This window comes from Cnephaeus nilssonii (assembly GCF_951640355.1).
Source record: "Cnephaeus nilssonii genome assembly, chromosome: 6".
Taxonomy (NCBI): domain Eukaryota; kingdom Metazoa; phylum Chordata; class Mammalia; order Chiroptera; family Vespertilionidae; genus Cnephaeus; species Cnephaeus nilssonii.
In genome coordinates, this window is record NC_137077.1 from 15,926,362 (window position 1) to 15,942,353 (window position 15,992).

Sequence of the window (15,992 nt, forward strand, 5' to 3'; positions counted from 1 at the left end):
CATATCTCTTTCTATCAGAAAGTCATGATATTTATTAATCATTTCACAGGATTAATTTGAGTTTAAATGAGATGATGTCAATATAATCCCTCATTCAGTACCTACTAAATAGATATACCTACTCAATGTTACTTGTTAATTTCTAAAAAATGTAGGTATTTGGGGTTTGTAATAATAACTAACTTCTTTAAAGTGCAAGTCAGCACGTGAGCTTTGGATTTGTGGTTATTATCTACCACATTGGCTATATAGTGTTTTATTCACAAGATTGGGTTATGGGCTTATTGGATAATTTTGTAGCAAATATTTAGCTAAATGAATTAAAATGACCAGTCAAAAAAGTAAACTGACGTTCTTTGTTAAGTTCTTTGGTCAAGATTTTGATGCAGTATCTTTAAAACACAAATTAGGTCATAAAAAAAGCATGCTAATTTTTAAATTTCAGAGGACATTTATGATTTATCTTAGAAAAAATATAAAGTGATAAAAATTAGCATTTTTTCTTTGGTCTCTTGAATTCATTACATTTTCAAAGACCTGAAGAAATTCAAAGGTAACTAATGTTATTTCAGAGAAGAAAGGAAAAGAGAGTTTTGTGTTAATAGCTCGACATCAATTTCTTGTAAAAGAGTCTCTCACTTTTTTAGTGATATAGATCACATTGTTGGCCTATGTTAAGCTTGTACAAATCCTTTTTATCTAAATTATATAATTTATATAGAATCATTCTTAATTTTATATTTAAAGTAACAATAAAACAATAAAAAATAAAGTAATAATATTAGGATTATTAACTTTAAATTATGTTTAATAATACTTCTTTTCAAGATTTTGTTTCTGGATTTATTTGCTGGGAGAAGGGCAGAGGGATGTCATTGTGCATGACCTTGATTTACATGCCTAATGTCCACCTGAACAGTGAATCATTTATTGCTGGGTTAGGATGTGGGTGTTTCATGTTAAGAAAACCCAATTTTGTTATTTAATATAAAACATACACCCTGGGGATAAGAGAGAGGGATATGCAATTACTCAGTTAATACCCAATTCATACCTTTGAAATGCTCCCTAAGGTATATCAGGAAGATTTGGTACACACACACACACACACACACACACACACACACACATTTTATAGGCAGCACAGTATAGTCATGATTGTTTCATGAAGTGGGATATCATTGTGTAGCAATAAATCAAATGCCTGGATATAGCACAAGTTCAAAAGGGCACTGCTATTGTATCAGGGCTTTCAGGTTCTTTTATAAACAAATATCCTGACCTCTTTATTTTCTTTTGCAGATGAACTCTCTCAACAGGAGGACAATGATCCCCCAAAGGAATATGATCCTGGGCAATTTGCAGGCCTTCTCCATGGATCCTCTCCAGCTTGTGAGTCCCCTGAAAACCCATTTCATCTCTACAGGAAAAGAGATGAACATGAAGAAGGACAAGATGAAATCATTTTGGCCAAGAGTCCTCTGTCTTTCAAGCAGTCTCCAATAGAAAATAACTCAGAACCTTTGGTAAAGAAAATTAAACCCAAGGTGGTCAGTAGAACAATTTTTCACAAAAAACCCAACCAAGTTGAAAACCATACTATTGTTGGTACAAGAACAACTAGGAGTGGATCCCGGAATGGGGACCAATGGATTGTGAACACGGGGGGATTTGTGGAGAGAGCCTGCACCCTGGGGAGAATCAGGTCATTGCCAAAAGCCCTGATTGACATGCATTTATCCAAAAATGTGTCTAAGTCGGATTCTGATCTCATTGCCTACCCTTCAACTGAGAAACCATCGAGAGTTAACTGGAGTGAATCTTCCACTACTGAACAGAGCTCGAAAGGGAATTCTGAAAGAACACCATCCTTCACCTCAGAATGGGAAGAAGTAAGCATTGTTCTTCTTTATATGAGTGCTTTGGAATCGAGGAAGGTTTGCGGGGGAGGATTTTCAGCTTTAAGTCTTTCAGAGGCAAATAGAAAAAAAATTAACAACGCATACAGCTACGAGTGGAAGGGAAAATTCTAGAGGCAGCACATGATAATTTAAAAACAAATAGAGTTCCACACATGCAGGGAAATCTATTGTTTCCATAGAAATTGATATCAAGCAGAAGTAATAACTAGCTATGAGGTGCAAGAGAATGTTCACCTTATGTCTTCCCAAGCACTGCAGCTGACAAATTGAGAAAAATCTTCTTGTTTTTGCTGCCCTATATCATTTTGTTTACTTACTAAACTCTTTGTTAGCTCGTCTCCCTTCTTTAAAGAATCTTAGATATTCAGAGGGTCTCCATATAATCTTACAAATTACTTAATATTTCCCTTTTACAATGATCAGAGTGACTTTAAAGAAAAAATGTGTTGAGGTCACGTTTCAGCAATTTAAGCTCTCCCTAAAGAAAAATTATTTAATTTCATAGAATTACTCAGAATGCAAGGGCCCTTGTAGGATTATGAAATATCATCCTTTGTCCCTAAAGAGGACTACATCATGAAATAATAACATTTCTTGCTTTTTTCTTGAATTTCTTCAAAGATTGGACCACACTCTCCTTTGACATTTTATTCAAACATGACACATTTTATCTCTCAAAAGACTGTGCCAGTTGGATTGGGCTTTGAAACACTGTAGGTCACTATAGTATTCTGAGAACTAGAAATTGAAATGGTTCAGATATTGACATTCTGAATTGAGCTGTTTGGGAAAAATCACTCAATCTCCCTGCATCTCTTTCAGGGTGAACAAAATGAGACATTGAAGTAATGCTTCTTGTCCCTTCTGGAACCTGCTGCCTTACTAGGGAGGCTAGAATGACAAGGAGGGAGATTCAGCCATTAAAGGGCTAAAGCTTTTTATAAAGTCACTTCTTCCTATATATTTCATACTACTAGATAGATAGTTTGTTTGAGTCTACCCATTACTTATATTTATTAACTCTGTAACATCTGAAATTCTTTTTGGAACGAGGCAGGATTAATTAACATTTAACTTACCTCTTAGAATTAAGTTGTTTCCATGCCTTGATTCTTGTGATTACATGCCACAAGTCAGCTTGTGGCTGGTCAGACCATTTAGTGAGACCTTGGTTCCGATGGCCATGCCTACAAACTGAAACCCACCCATCAGCAGTCAGAGGAGACACGTGCCCCAGAGGATAGACATCCTCACATGACTTATTCTCAGCCCTTGCCCTTCTGACTCTAAAGAATGCACAATTCCTAATGTACTGACCCAAGTAGTTCCAAACAAAGTTCATTTTAGGAGATACAAAGAAAAGTCAAGTTGATTTTGAAAGCTTAAGAAAGGGAAACATAATTTATATTTTTAAAAGCAATTCACAAGATGTCTGTTTCCCTTTAAGCCTTTGTCTCTTAATTGTGATATTGCAGTGGTAATAACATCAGGAATACATGGTGGAGCAAAAGTGGGTTTATAGTTATGCTTATGGACAGTGATACAAAAATTAATAAATAATAATACAAGAATAAACTCTGTGTTTTACCGTACTCACCACTGTAAACCTACTTTTGCCCCATCCTGTGTATGCTTGTGGCATTTGAACATTATTTTAAAATGCAATGCTAAAGGTGAATATAATCATTCACTTATATGCTTTTTGTTTCTTGCAGATTGACAAAATAATGAATTCCATAGATGTTGGAATTAACAGTGAACTTGAAGAAATGAATGGTGAGGCCACAAGTAAGGAAATCTCTCCTATATAAGTGAATAAATGTGCACAGTACCTAGCTAGAAAATGATAGGCGTCTTTAGATAATTTTGGTTTATCATGACAACAGCAGCTATAAGTTATTTCCTTTTATTCATATCAAACAACCATGACCTCTAAACAGTATCAATTATAAGTATATTGATTTAGCACACTGAGATATTTTTTCCCATATACTGTTTTACTATGCCAGTTAACAGTAATGGAGTTTCAACTTTAGGAACAGTCAATTATGAAGCACTTCAAGGTGTTGTAGAATCTGATGACTTACTATACTACTGTTGCTCATTCATTGAAATGTCCCATTTTTCCTGGCCAAAATGATTAGCAACATCTAAGTTGTCAACTCCAGTATGGCAAGAACTGTGTTTTACTCATCTTCATGTATTCCAGAATATCTACCAGGGTGTCTCACAAATAATCAGTTTTGCAATCTCTATTTAACCTATTACCCGTATGAAATATTGTTTCCTTCCCTACAATTAAGGCTCAGAGTAAAAGGCAATTTGAAACTTCCTTTGAAGATTTTTTGCTTAATACTGAAGGATGGTGTCAATTACCAGATAGCTACACCTAAAAATGGCTGTAATAGGCCTACTAAAGAAACTACTGTTCTGGAAAGAGTCAAAGGATCTGGCTCCAGCTCTGCCCTGCCACTAAGTAGAGGTGTAACTGTAGATTAAATAGATCTATAGAATTTGGAGTTAAGACGGGTGATATCTAAGCTCCCGGAACAACTCGTGTTAAGTTAGTGGTAACGGTTGATGTTTCTACAGAGATAATGCAATCAAGACTTGTGTAAGAGAAGCCTAAATATATATCATTGGGAAAACAATTACGGGATTTTGTGGCCCTTTAACTAGTTACGAGGGCCCTTTAAACAGCATTCCAAGTGATTCTTAAGCACAGGTAAGTTGGAAAATGGTTCTGTTGTGAGGCACTGGGCCTGGGGGGATAAGCAGTGACATTGAAATCAGGTTGCCCTCACTGGAGACCCTTGTAGGAGTATCTCACTCATGTCTCCAGTGTGGGATAAGTAAGAACTTAAATTATTCTAACATGATTGGTCTCCATGTTAATTAAGTGATAATTTTTAAAAATATATTTCTTTATTGATTTCAGAGAGGAAGGGAGAAGGAGAGAGAGAGAGATAGAAACATCAATGATGTGAGAGAATCATTGATTGGCTGCCTCCTGCACGCCCCCTACTGGGGATCAAGCCCGCAACCCAGGCATGTGCCCTTGGCCAGAATTGAACCTGGGACCCTTTGGTCCACAGGCTGACGCTCTGTCCACTGAGCCAAGCCGGCTAGGGCATTAAGTGATAATTTTTAGAAAGCTTAAACAATTTTTTATGAAATGCATATTCGTTTTAGATTTTGAAAACGGAAACATTATGGAAAAGCACCAAAATTGTGTATATATGTTTAGTGACACAAGTATATTAGCTCAGTGACAGCATGTGTGGCCAGGTCTCCCATCCAGAAATGCTGACAGACCTTAAAGACTTTTCTAAGTGTCCACAGAACTGGTCTAGGAATGTATGTTGCCACACAGTTCTTTCGGACGTGCTTATAGAATAATTTCAAGTTAGCTGTAGGAATACAGAGTCTTGGTTGAGATAAAGGTAAGGCTTTATTTTCTTATACATAGTGAATTCCCTGACACTGAGAATTCCAATCAGAGCCCTGGTACTTTTCTGGTGGAAGACTTAGGTGCTATTGAACATTCATGTTCTAAAATTCTTCAAACACACAGTACCATAAAATTGTAAAAGAATGTTACAAACATGATTATAATGAAAATAAGGGTAAATGTTAAAAATGCCACTCAGGCAAAGCTGCCTCTGCAGGGCGTTCTAGCCGTGAACAAATCCATTTTCCCTTAGGTCTCCTCCTCCCACCTCTCATGCTCCATCCTACCTGCTGCCCTTCTTTACTATTTACTACAATGGGAATGAAAATGAAAGTAGACACTCAGTCCCCAAGACTGAGTACTGTATGCATCTTAATTGTCACTTCTTAATTACACACTAATTATGTGACTGACCATAACAATTGGCATTCCAACTGGCCATGAGGCCATTTGTGGGTTACAGCCTTACTGGGCTGCAGGCTTTTGCCTTTGGAGGCTGGATAGCACTAGAGAGGCGATAACCCCATGAAGGTGACCTTCCACAAGTATTGTATCAGGCGTGAGTATGGTGGGAGAATCACATGGTGAAATTAAGAAGTCAGACTGACATGAATTCAAATCTCAGCGCTGCTGTTTACTAGCTCATGATTGTAGGCAACTCACTCAGTTTCCCCAATGACAGAAATATGGATATTGATATCGAATAATGCTAGAGAGGTGCAATGGAATATTTGTAGAGTCTGACACCTGTAGATATGTATTCTATTTCATCTCCCCCCTTGCCCTACCAGGAGGGAGATGTTGGCTTTGATACTGTGGACACATCAAGATAAACACATATCAGCCCTTTCTTGAAGAGCTAATGATGGCAGCTAGTCTCATGGTCTTCACGTTAAATTTGCTGTATTTCCCGAAATTGTAGTATGTCGATTGTAATACAGCTGGAAGCCCAGAGTCAAGTGGTACCAAAGAAGAGTCCTTACTAAAAGAGAGCATAAAACTAAAGGGGACCCTCGAAAAGAAAAGAGAAAACTTTAGAATGTAGTGATTTAAATGGTCTAAAGTATTTTTTCTGAAGTCTGAGTATCCTCTTTTTGCCTGACAATGGGGAGGAGCTGTGCAATGAAATTAACAACAGGTAAATTTGGAATGAGCTAGAGGAAATACCACTGTTGTCAGTGTCTAGAATTTTGTGTTGGAAGGCCACTGAGCCAAGAACTGTGCCTGGCTTTAACAGAGCTGCATAATTTTATGAGCATGTATGGTGTTTGTTGCTACAAACCTCAGAAGATGATAGAATAAAATCTTAAGCAGTGGAAATACATGAAGAATCAAGGATCACCATTTAATTGTCCATGCCCTTACCCATTTTGTTTCAGTATTTTTGTTATCCCTATCCTATCCCTCAACCTGCACATTTGCAATTCAGGTATTTTGTAAACAGAATACTCATTGGACCAGGAAGGGATTTGAAACACTCTCATTTTCACTCTTGTTAACCAGTCTCTATGAATCATATAACTAATTCCACTCATAAAAACCTCTTTCTTCTTTAAAAAAAACTCCTCAGCAATTAATAGTTTGAAACTTACCCAGTAACCTCAACTGTCCAGTACTAAGATAGAAATAAAAGTAAATAAAATTTACTGAATTTATTTTTGGCCAGTCCCTTAGGGTTCTGACTCAGAGTAATACTAATTCAAAATTTCCACAAATATAATTTCTGGTTTCCCACTTGAAATCAGATTTAAGTGCCCAACCAACCAGCATTGGCAGCAGGATTCAATTATATTGAATATCTCATATGATGTAGGACATCCTATTTTGAGATGATGCTGTGACAAGTTAGTACATTCTGCAGAATCATGAAATCCCATGTATAGGATTTTTTTCAGAGAACAAGTCTTTAAGTTATATGGACTTGGATTGAGACCCTAGCTTTGCTTTGTGATCTTTGTTATCAACTTCATCACCTATAAATTCAGATTTTTTTTTACAATCATATCATCAGAATGCTGCAAGATGAAATCACACAGTTGTACTACTGTAGCCTAAAATGTACCAGGTGATCAATAAATATAAATTCTCTTGCTTCTGATCCCAGTATGCTTGGCTAAATTTTCCAATTACAGTGTACACCAGAAAGGAAGATACTTGGGAAATTTTGCTTATCTTTTTGATCAGTGAGGATTATAGTTAAGAGAGAACTACTTATATTCTAAGTTGCTTTCATGTGGAGTCTTTTCTGAATTTTTATTTCTTTTTTAAAATATATTTTTATTGATTTCAGAAAGGAAGGGAGAGGGAGAGAGAAATAGAAACATCAATGATGAGAGAGCATCATTGATTGGCTGCCTCCTGCATGCCCCCCACTGGGGATCAAGCCCACAATCCAGGCATGTGCCCTGACCAGGAATGGAACTGTGACCTCCTGGTTCATAGGTTGACATTCAACCACTGAGCCACGCCAGCCGGGTTGAAGTTTGATTTCTTAACCATTGTCCTTGTATCACAAGGAAGCACTTTCAAGGTAGAAAATCTATTGAAAGTACTACTTCAAATTGTCACACTTTCTAAGAGTCAGTTTGATGATCTTCTTGATGAGATTGAAGATCACTTAAGTAAAGAGGAGCTATAATTGGCTCCAGAGCAAGCAAGTGCCCAGACTTTCTAATACAGGGGTGGCAGGTAACCTTAGAAACACCGTCCTTGAATAATGGGCTTGAATAATATCCTGTTACACTAAACAGACTTCAGGTCTCTGGACTGTATTAGATTGAACTCAAATACATGAATGTGAAAGATAGTATTTAGTTCACAGGTACTTTTTTTTAAGACTGGGATTTTTTTCTTATATTTAAGGTTAAATTGTATTCAAAGAGAAGTATTCCCCAGTCTTACTTTAAAAAAACCTACTTTTGCCAATACATGAATTCCATCTAAATTTCAATTATCAATGAAAGCTATTAAAATGAATTTATAAAGGATTTTATCATAGGCTACACTGTCTATATCGGGTAAAACATAATCCTTAAGCTGGAAAACACATAGCTCTAAAAACAGTAGCTAACATTAGTCCCACAACCTGACTTTCTAAGCTTTTGCTGCTCTTCCTCCAAGAGTCTGAGGGCCAGGTTAGAGTCCCTCATCCTCCATGAAGAGTTTCTAGGAACTGAGGAATGCTCTAAAGCATAGGCCATGTTCTGTCTTCTCATGGTCTAAGTCTCACCTTCTCCTTGGTCTGCAGGAATAGAGGGAGTTCACATGGCTCTTTCCCCAAAGAAGGGCTGGTAAGGGCTGGAAGCTGCTCCTCCCTCACATCTTGGCTGCCTCCAGGCCTCTGAGTTTTGCCCATGGAGCTCTAGATCTGCCTCAGGAGGTACCTTGCCACCAGGGCAGCTGATAGCCGTCCTCCCCCTGGGACTGCTGATGGGAATATCATTTCTCAAACTCTAGGAGAATGCTTTTAAAGATGCATTTACAGTTTTCCAGAGTTGCTCTATTAGAGAAATGACAGAGGAAAGAAGCTAAAATGGATTCTATTCTTACTGTGTGTCAGATGCTGTGCAGTTTACTCCTGTGGCCGTTTTTTGCATTTAATTCTCAAAACAACTCAGTGGGATGTTATTATACCCACTTTATAGATGAAGAAAGGCTCACAAATGTAAGTAACTTATCAAGTCAGCTGCTTCAAATGTAGTTTTTCTTCTTCCTGAAGTCCATACACCTTTTGATAAAATATGCTGCCTACTCGGGATAACAGAAGCCAGCTCTTTGCCGCTTTCTCTTTAGTTCAAACCATACTCAGGAACTAAGGGGAGCCATCTGAGGGTGTTTAGATGTAGAACCAATCACTTCCTTTTAGCAAAGCTACTGGCATGGAAGGCTTTAGCTCAGACCCCAAAGTACAGGCCACCTGGTCATATATTTAAATGGATCACAGCCCTGAATATCTTCTACCTCCCAAAGTGAATGCATAAATCCTAAGAAAGACCCAAGTTTCACTTATTTTTCAGAGGAAGAATGTTCCTTGCCTTCAGTAATATTCTTTTTTTCATGAACTGTTAAATTACACATAAAAGCCTTTCTGTGAAATGCTTTGCAGCGGGCATAATTTATTTTGATTTTTACTTCTTTTTACAGCACTATTTTTAATAGAACCAACTGGGGGAGGTGGATAGTAGAATATGTTAGCATGCAAGCATACTATTTTGTCTAAATCACCCTATTTTGTTATCAAATTATATAATACTACACTGAGTGACTTAGTTATATTTTAGATAGATTAAATCTAAGAAATCCCTTAATAATAGAATAGAGATATAGAAATGTGAACTATAGTAATCATTAGGCTGGCGTGAGTTAACTAATCTTTATTAAGAGATAATGTTTAATCAACCAAACAATTGTGCTTTTAGCACAAGAGACACTAAAATTTATTTAACACCATCATTCCAAATACATCACCATTAAAAACTAAAATAACCTATGTAATATAGATTTTTTTTATTAGAATATGGCTTAGATTCTCTGGTTTTGAATGTACAAGTAATATTCATATGTGAAATTAGGTTTCACTTAAGTTTGAAGAAGTAGAGTATCATTCTGTGGCCTACTATTAATACTTACAACTTGGTACATTGTTTTCAGTTTAACAAAATATTTAACCTTCTAGATGAGGCCTAGAGAAATGATCAAGTACAGTCTTCCCATAACATCTTTCATGTATGATCCACCAACATCAACAACACCTGCTTCCATATTTTCCATGATGATACACTTACTACTTTCACAGACAAAATATCTTATCACTGGGAAGCTCAAATTGTTAAGACACTTATTTTTTGAGGCAAAATATGTTACCTACATAGACAAAGTTTTGAATACCCACTCTTAACAATTACTAACAATGGGACCTTGGGGAATTTATTTCATCAACTCGCACCTTACTTCTTCATACAAAAAGCAGCTATAACAAATAATACCTACTTCTCCCCAATATCAATGGGTAGATCTAGTGAATTACTATATGAAAAAGTAGTTAGCTACATTCTTAGTACATAGTAGACCATAAGAGTTGACATCTCCCTTCTTTGATTTCTTTTTTCTTTTTTTTTTTGCTTTTAAAGTAACATTTATTTTTTTAAAGTTAACATGTGCATATATAGGAAACTGAAAAACACAAGCAAAGAACAAAGCCATCCCTAATCACAAGCAGTTTACAGTCTGATGTGTTCTTCTAAGTCCTGTGTATCTACACAACTAAGCTTTCATTTTTATGTAATTAAGATGGTACAGTTATGTATCATGCTTTCTCACACATCATGAATATTTACCATTTCAACGTCCCAAAGCTATGAGTATTTTGATAACCAAGAATACCCTACATCAACTCAATCTGGAAGAAAATGTAATCCTGCCTTACTTGGTGACAAAAATTTCATAAAGGACAAAAATAGCAACAGACCTCTAGATAAGATATTCACAAAGTTACAATTAAAATACTGCATTCCCTTAATGTTCCATTAAAAATGAGACCCAAAGCAAGTGTACACAAAGTATAATGCTTCTGAGAGAATTATGATTTATACTTTAAAATATTAGCAAGGTGGCAAGTTTTGACTGAAGTAATTAACAACATATTCCTACAGCACAGTCTAAAGAGATGCATGCACATCAGTGGTTATCACCACAATGTGAATATGAACACATCCACACACATCCCTCGCATGAACAAGTCCTGATGTCCATTTCTCAGATGGTTCAACAACTCCATGTCCAAGATGCCTCTTTTCTAACAATTATAACAAAAAGATATTTACAAATTGGTTAATTCACTAGCTCTGCTTTTTATCAGACATTGTCACCTCAGGACGTCTAAAAAGCTCCAATGTTGTAAAACAAAGAACCTTGTCCACAATAAACATAGGAACTTTACAAAAATGCATATAGACTTATAGTTATAACCTAAAACTTTCTTCTAGGTATGGAGATATTAGCAAAGAGTCCTTCCCTTCACCCTTCCTCTTCTCCCTCCTCCACCATGTCAGTGACTAAATACAGAACACCTGGCTCCAAGAGGTGGATTAACAAAGACATTCCCAGAGACAGTCCTTCCTAAAAACTAACAAGAGGGCTTTTATAAAGGGATTATTTTACTACCTCTACTTTTAATATACTTCGGGCATTATCCTTGAATACACAGCAATATTAACTAATATGCACATATTTAACAATGGTTAGATAATTTTAATTTCTCTAAAGACTCATGGGCACAGAACCCTTTTTTCTGTACTTCCTTCCCTCCCCCTTCCCTTGTGAACCGTAAGCATACTCTCCAAGACATCAAATTTAACAATTCCATTCCTCAAATACTACCATTCCTATAAATTAACAACAAAAAAATACTTAATGGGTGTCATTTTAACTCTTTTAACATATGTTGTGCACTTTCAAACATCTAGAAAGACTAGCCATCTCAAATAAGGATTTGTTTGATTAAACTGCACATAGAGGCTATAATCTGAAAGTGTCTTCTGAATAAGAAGGAACTTTCTGGCCTAAAACCCTTCCCCTTTTCATCTCTATCAACACAGTGGACAGTACAATAAGCATCTGTAATGCTTAGAGAGGATTTTAACAATTTTACTTCTCATGTTTTCCGAACAGTTCTTCTTAGGAATCTAACACAAACTGTACACCATGTATTTGTTTACTAACTATTTCTGTCATACACTGGCAACCTCTGTAACATCTAGAAAGGCTAGATGTTGTAAATTAGAACAGTTTGTCCTTCACATATGTTAAAGAGGTTGCCAGAATATGACAAAGTAGTTAGTAAAATGATCATATTTTGTACACTTTGTGTTGAAATTCATAGGAAAGCTTGTCTTGTGTAAATGACTTTTGGATATGAATTTGTTCCACCATCTTTAAATATTACACACACCTGTACTTGTCCACTGGATTGGTGGTGAAGAGAAGGGAGTGAGAGGGAATGGTTCAGGCCAACATGATCATATTTAGTAGATGTGTCGGATTATAACCATTGTTAGTATGTGCAATTTTAATAGTGTTGTGCACATATTGGGCAAGTAAGTTCTTATATGAAATATCTAGTCTTTCTAGACATTTAGAAGTGCTTGATGTACTTAAAAGAAGTAGTAGAATAATGCTTCATGTAAACAGCTTTTAAAACCTGATAGAAAATATTGTCTTTAGAAATGGAATTGTTAAACCACCTCTCCGAGTAGTGTACTCTGTGTACTTGTTCACTACGAGGTTGAGGGAAGTGGGAGGGAAGAAATTGCAAAATGATGTTTTGCTAGTGTGTGATAGAAAATTTTAGCGTATCCTTTGCCGCCCTATATGTTACATGCATTTCATTTAACTTTACTGTATATATTGTGAATATACTGGACAAATAGGTCCTAATTTTATAATATATAGTCTCTAGATATTAAAGAGGTTGCCAATGTGTGACAAAAGTAGAGTTAGTAAACTAACACATTCTGTACACTTTGTGTTAAAATTCATCAAAAGGCTGTCTTCTGAAAAGGACTTTGGAAATCAAATTGTGAAATCTACCTATAAATGATATATGTGCCTGCTCAACCCATTGAGTTGATGGTGGTGAAGAGGAAATGAAGGGTTCCAGACTAGAATGTTCTTATATGGAAGACACTTTCAGATATAACCATTGTTACATGTGTGTAGTTTATTCAACACTACTGTGTATATAGTGGACAAACTTTAAGTCCTTATTTGAAATATCTAGTCTTTCTAGATGTTTAGAAGTGCACAAACTATGTTAAAAGTAGAGGTAGTAAAATAACACATTTTGTATATATCCTTTTGTTAAAATTCATTTCAAATACTATGTTTTGGAAATGGGATGATCAAACCACGCCTCTGAGCAGTACACATTATTATATTTGTACTGGTTCAGGGAGGAAGGAGAAGAAATTGCAAAGGGCTTTATACCAATATGTTTATAGTTAGGCACGATTAACTATCTTCCCTTGTGCTTGTGCATTGTGTTTTACTTAGCTGTGTATATATTGTATGATTTATTTTTTCTTATCTATTCATTTTTCTCTTTAAAAAATGTCCTAAGAAACAAAAAAATGGATAGTAGCTCATTATTTCAAATATATGGATATATTTATATATGCCTAAGCGACCGTTATGACCAGTTGACTGAACAACTGGTCGACTGGTCACTATGATGTGCATTGATCACCAGGGGGCAGATCCTCAACACAGTTGAATGCACCCCCCTGATGGTCAGTGCACTCCTACAGCCAACCTCCCACAGCTGGCCAACCTTCCACGGTCCCTCCCCACAGCCAGCCAACCTCCTGCAGTCCCTCCCCCCACACTCCTGTCTAGCAGATCCCGATCGGCCCCAATTGGGGCCAGCCAGCCAACCTCTTGCTGTCCCTTCCCCCTGCCGGCTGGCCCCGATTGGCCCCAATCAGGACTGAGTGATATGGCCCTGATCAGCCCCGATTGCTGGCCATGCCAGGGACCCCACCCAAGCACGAATCCGTGCACTGGGCCTCTACTAGTATATAAGTATCTTCAGTATATGGGGGATATTTTTGATAGAGAATACCCCTTGCACATTCAACATAAAGTTAAAAACAGTTGCAAAGAGTGTTCTTTATAGACACTTTAAAAATAGTTGAATAACTACTATATAAATGTCAGTGCATTTTTACAAGGGCCACCGTTAATGATCTCATACCCGTAAGAGAGTAGGACCTAAAAATAATTGGGAATAACTTGAAATATAGATAATAGAACTTCATTAGTAATGGATAATCACAGTGATTGCTTTTAGATACAATTTTGTTTTCCCCAAATATAATGAAGAATTAAGTGATAAATATGGGTCACTTATCCATGAGAAAAACTATAGCTTGTACTGGTTGTACCTATGATACACTGTCCTGGTAACAAAAGGCTTCTCATCTACTAATATTTTTGATACTCAAGTATAAACTTCTAGAGTTAGGAAGTACCCAACAATATTGCTCATAGGAATGTTTCTTAAGGAAGCAATAGGACCAGAGCAAAAAATGTGTATGTAAAGATGGCCATTTCAGCATTATGATCATTTAAAAAATAAAATCAAACCAAATGGCCATTAATAGAAAATTTGTAAAATGAATTACTATGATTTCCTATGATGAAATGCCAACTATCTAATGTAAAGTTATGCATTTATTATCCTGGAAATATAGCCATGATATATTAACTAAGTGAAAAAGTAGATAAAGTAAATTATAATCCCATTTTTGAGTACACATGCATAAAAAGATCTGAAAAGACAGATGCAAAAAGATTAACTGTGGATATCTCTAGATAAGATTATCATTGATTTTTACTTTATGCTCTCCTAAATTTTCTGTAATTTTATAGTGAGTATATGCATTACTTTTATTTTCATTGTCCACAGCATTCAATAAAAAAGTATATGCCCATTTAATAAACAAATACATATTTATATAGAGACCTATATACAAACACATATATGTAAACATTTGTATGTGAAACATAAAATGTTATAGCTATCAATGCTGATAATGAAAGGTTTTCCCAATGAATACTGTGAATGAATACATGATTAAGTCTTTTTTTTTTATCAGATTTGAGTTAAAATAAGTGTGTTTCAGAGGTTTTGGGAAAGGGATTTATTTGACTTGTATTGCTTATATTTTTATTTCTCTGCAAACACTATTTAAAAATAACTACACAATTTAAAGAATATCCATAACCCAATTCCTGATCAAAATGACACTTTCCTTTGTCCATGTACTGGTCTGCATGCATATTCTAGTGACTTTATAGTCATTGTCTTTGTTCACATTTAATTTCTATGCATTAATAGTAATCTTATAGATAGAATTTCACAATCTTTATTTTCACATGCCACTTCAAAAACTGCTATTTTATTACATTTTTCTTACCCTATTGCTTTATCCCTCCTGTGAATAGCCATTGTTAGCCTGGTATAGATACTTCTACTCTTTTCTCCAGTTTCATATGAACACAGATAGGAGGTAGATGATATATGGATAGATAGATAAATGATGATAGATAGATAGATAGATAGATAGATAGATAGATGTTATGTTTTAAAAACATGAAATCACACTATATACATTTCTCTCCAATTTGTTCTTCCCATTTAACGGTGTGTCAAAGCTTCGCCTGCTTTTATAATCAGTAAAGTAAATAACCTATGAAACAAAATTTCACTCGTGAAGTTCACCCTCCGAGAGGAAAAGAACACTGACCTGATTGCTCCTCTGACCTCTGTACTAACTTGCTGTGTGACTTGGAAAATAACAGCTCACAATGAGCCTCAGTTTCTTTATTTGAAGATGAAATGGTGATGCTAGATCCTCCCCAACTCTATAATTCTATGATTCATACTTTTATCTTTCATTTCATGGGTTACACTTTGGCAGGAGGTCCTTCTTTAAAGCTTTCCACTTCTTAATTTCTTAAGGACAAATGACTAATAAATCTCAAGGACGCTTAATTCAACCAGGTTCTTCTAGGAATGTTGCCAGTTTCTCATTTTAAAATGCTTTTTAGATATGTTAATA

The 15,992-nt window shown here is 35.9% G+C and overlaps 1 protein-coding gene across 5 annotated transcripts in view; it reads left to right on the plus strand.

Annotated features, from left to right (window-relative positions):
* The window catches only part of ANKS1B (ankyrin repeat and sterile alpha motif domain containing 1B), a gene marked incomplete at its 5' end in the record, with an annotated part of 797,243 nt that overhangs the window by 373,804 nt on the left and 407,447 nt on the right, over nucleotides 1-15,992 (plus strand). For all 5 annotated transcript variants that reach the window (XM_079773890.1, XM_079773888.1, XM_079773891.1 and 2 more), the window contains 2 exons: nucleotides 1,303-1,892; nucleotides 3,638-3,710. In XM_079773890.1, the coding sequence (XP_079630016.1) occupies nucleotides 1,303-1,892; nucleotides 3,638-3,710 (663 nt within the window). The remainder of the gene's footprint in view (nucleotides 1-1,302; nucleotides 1,893-3,637; nucleotides 3,711-15,992) is intronic.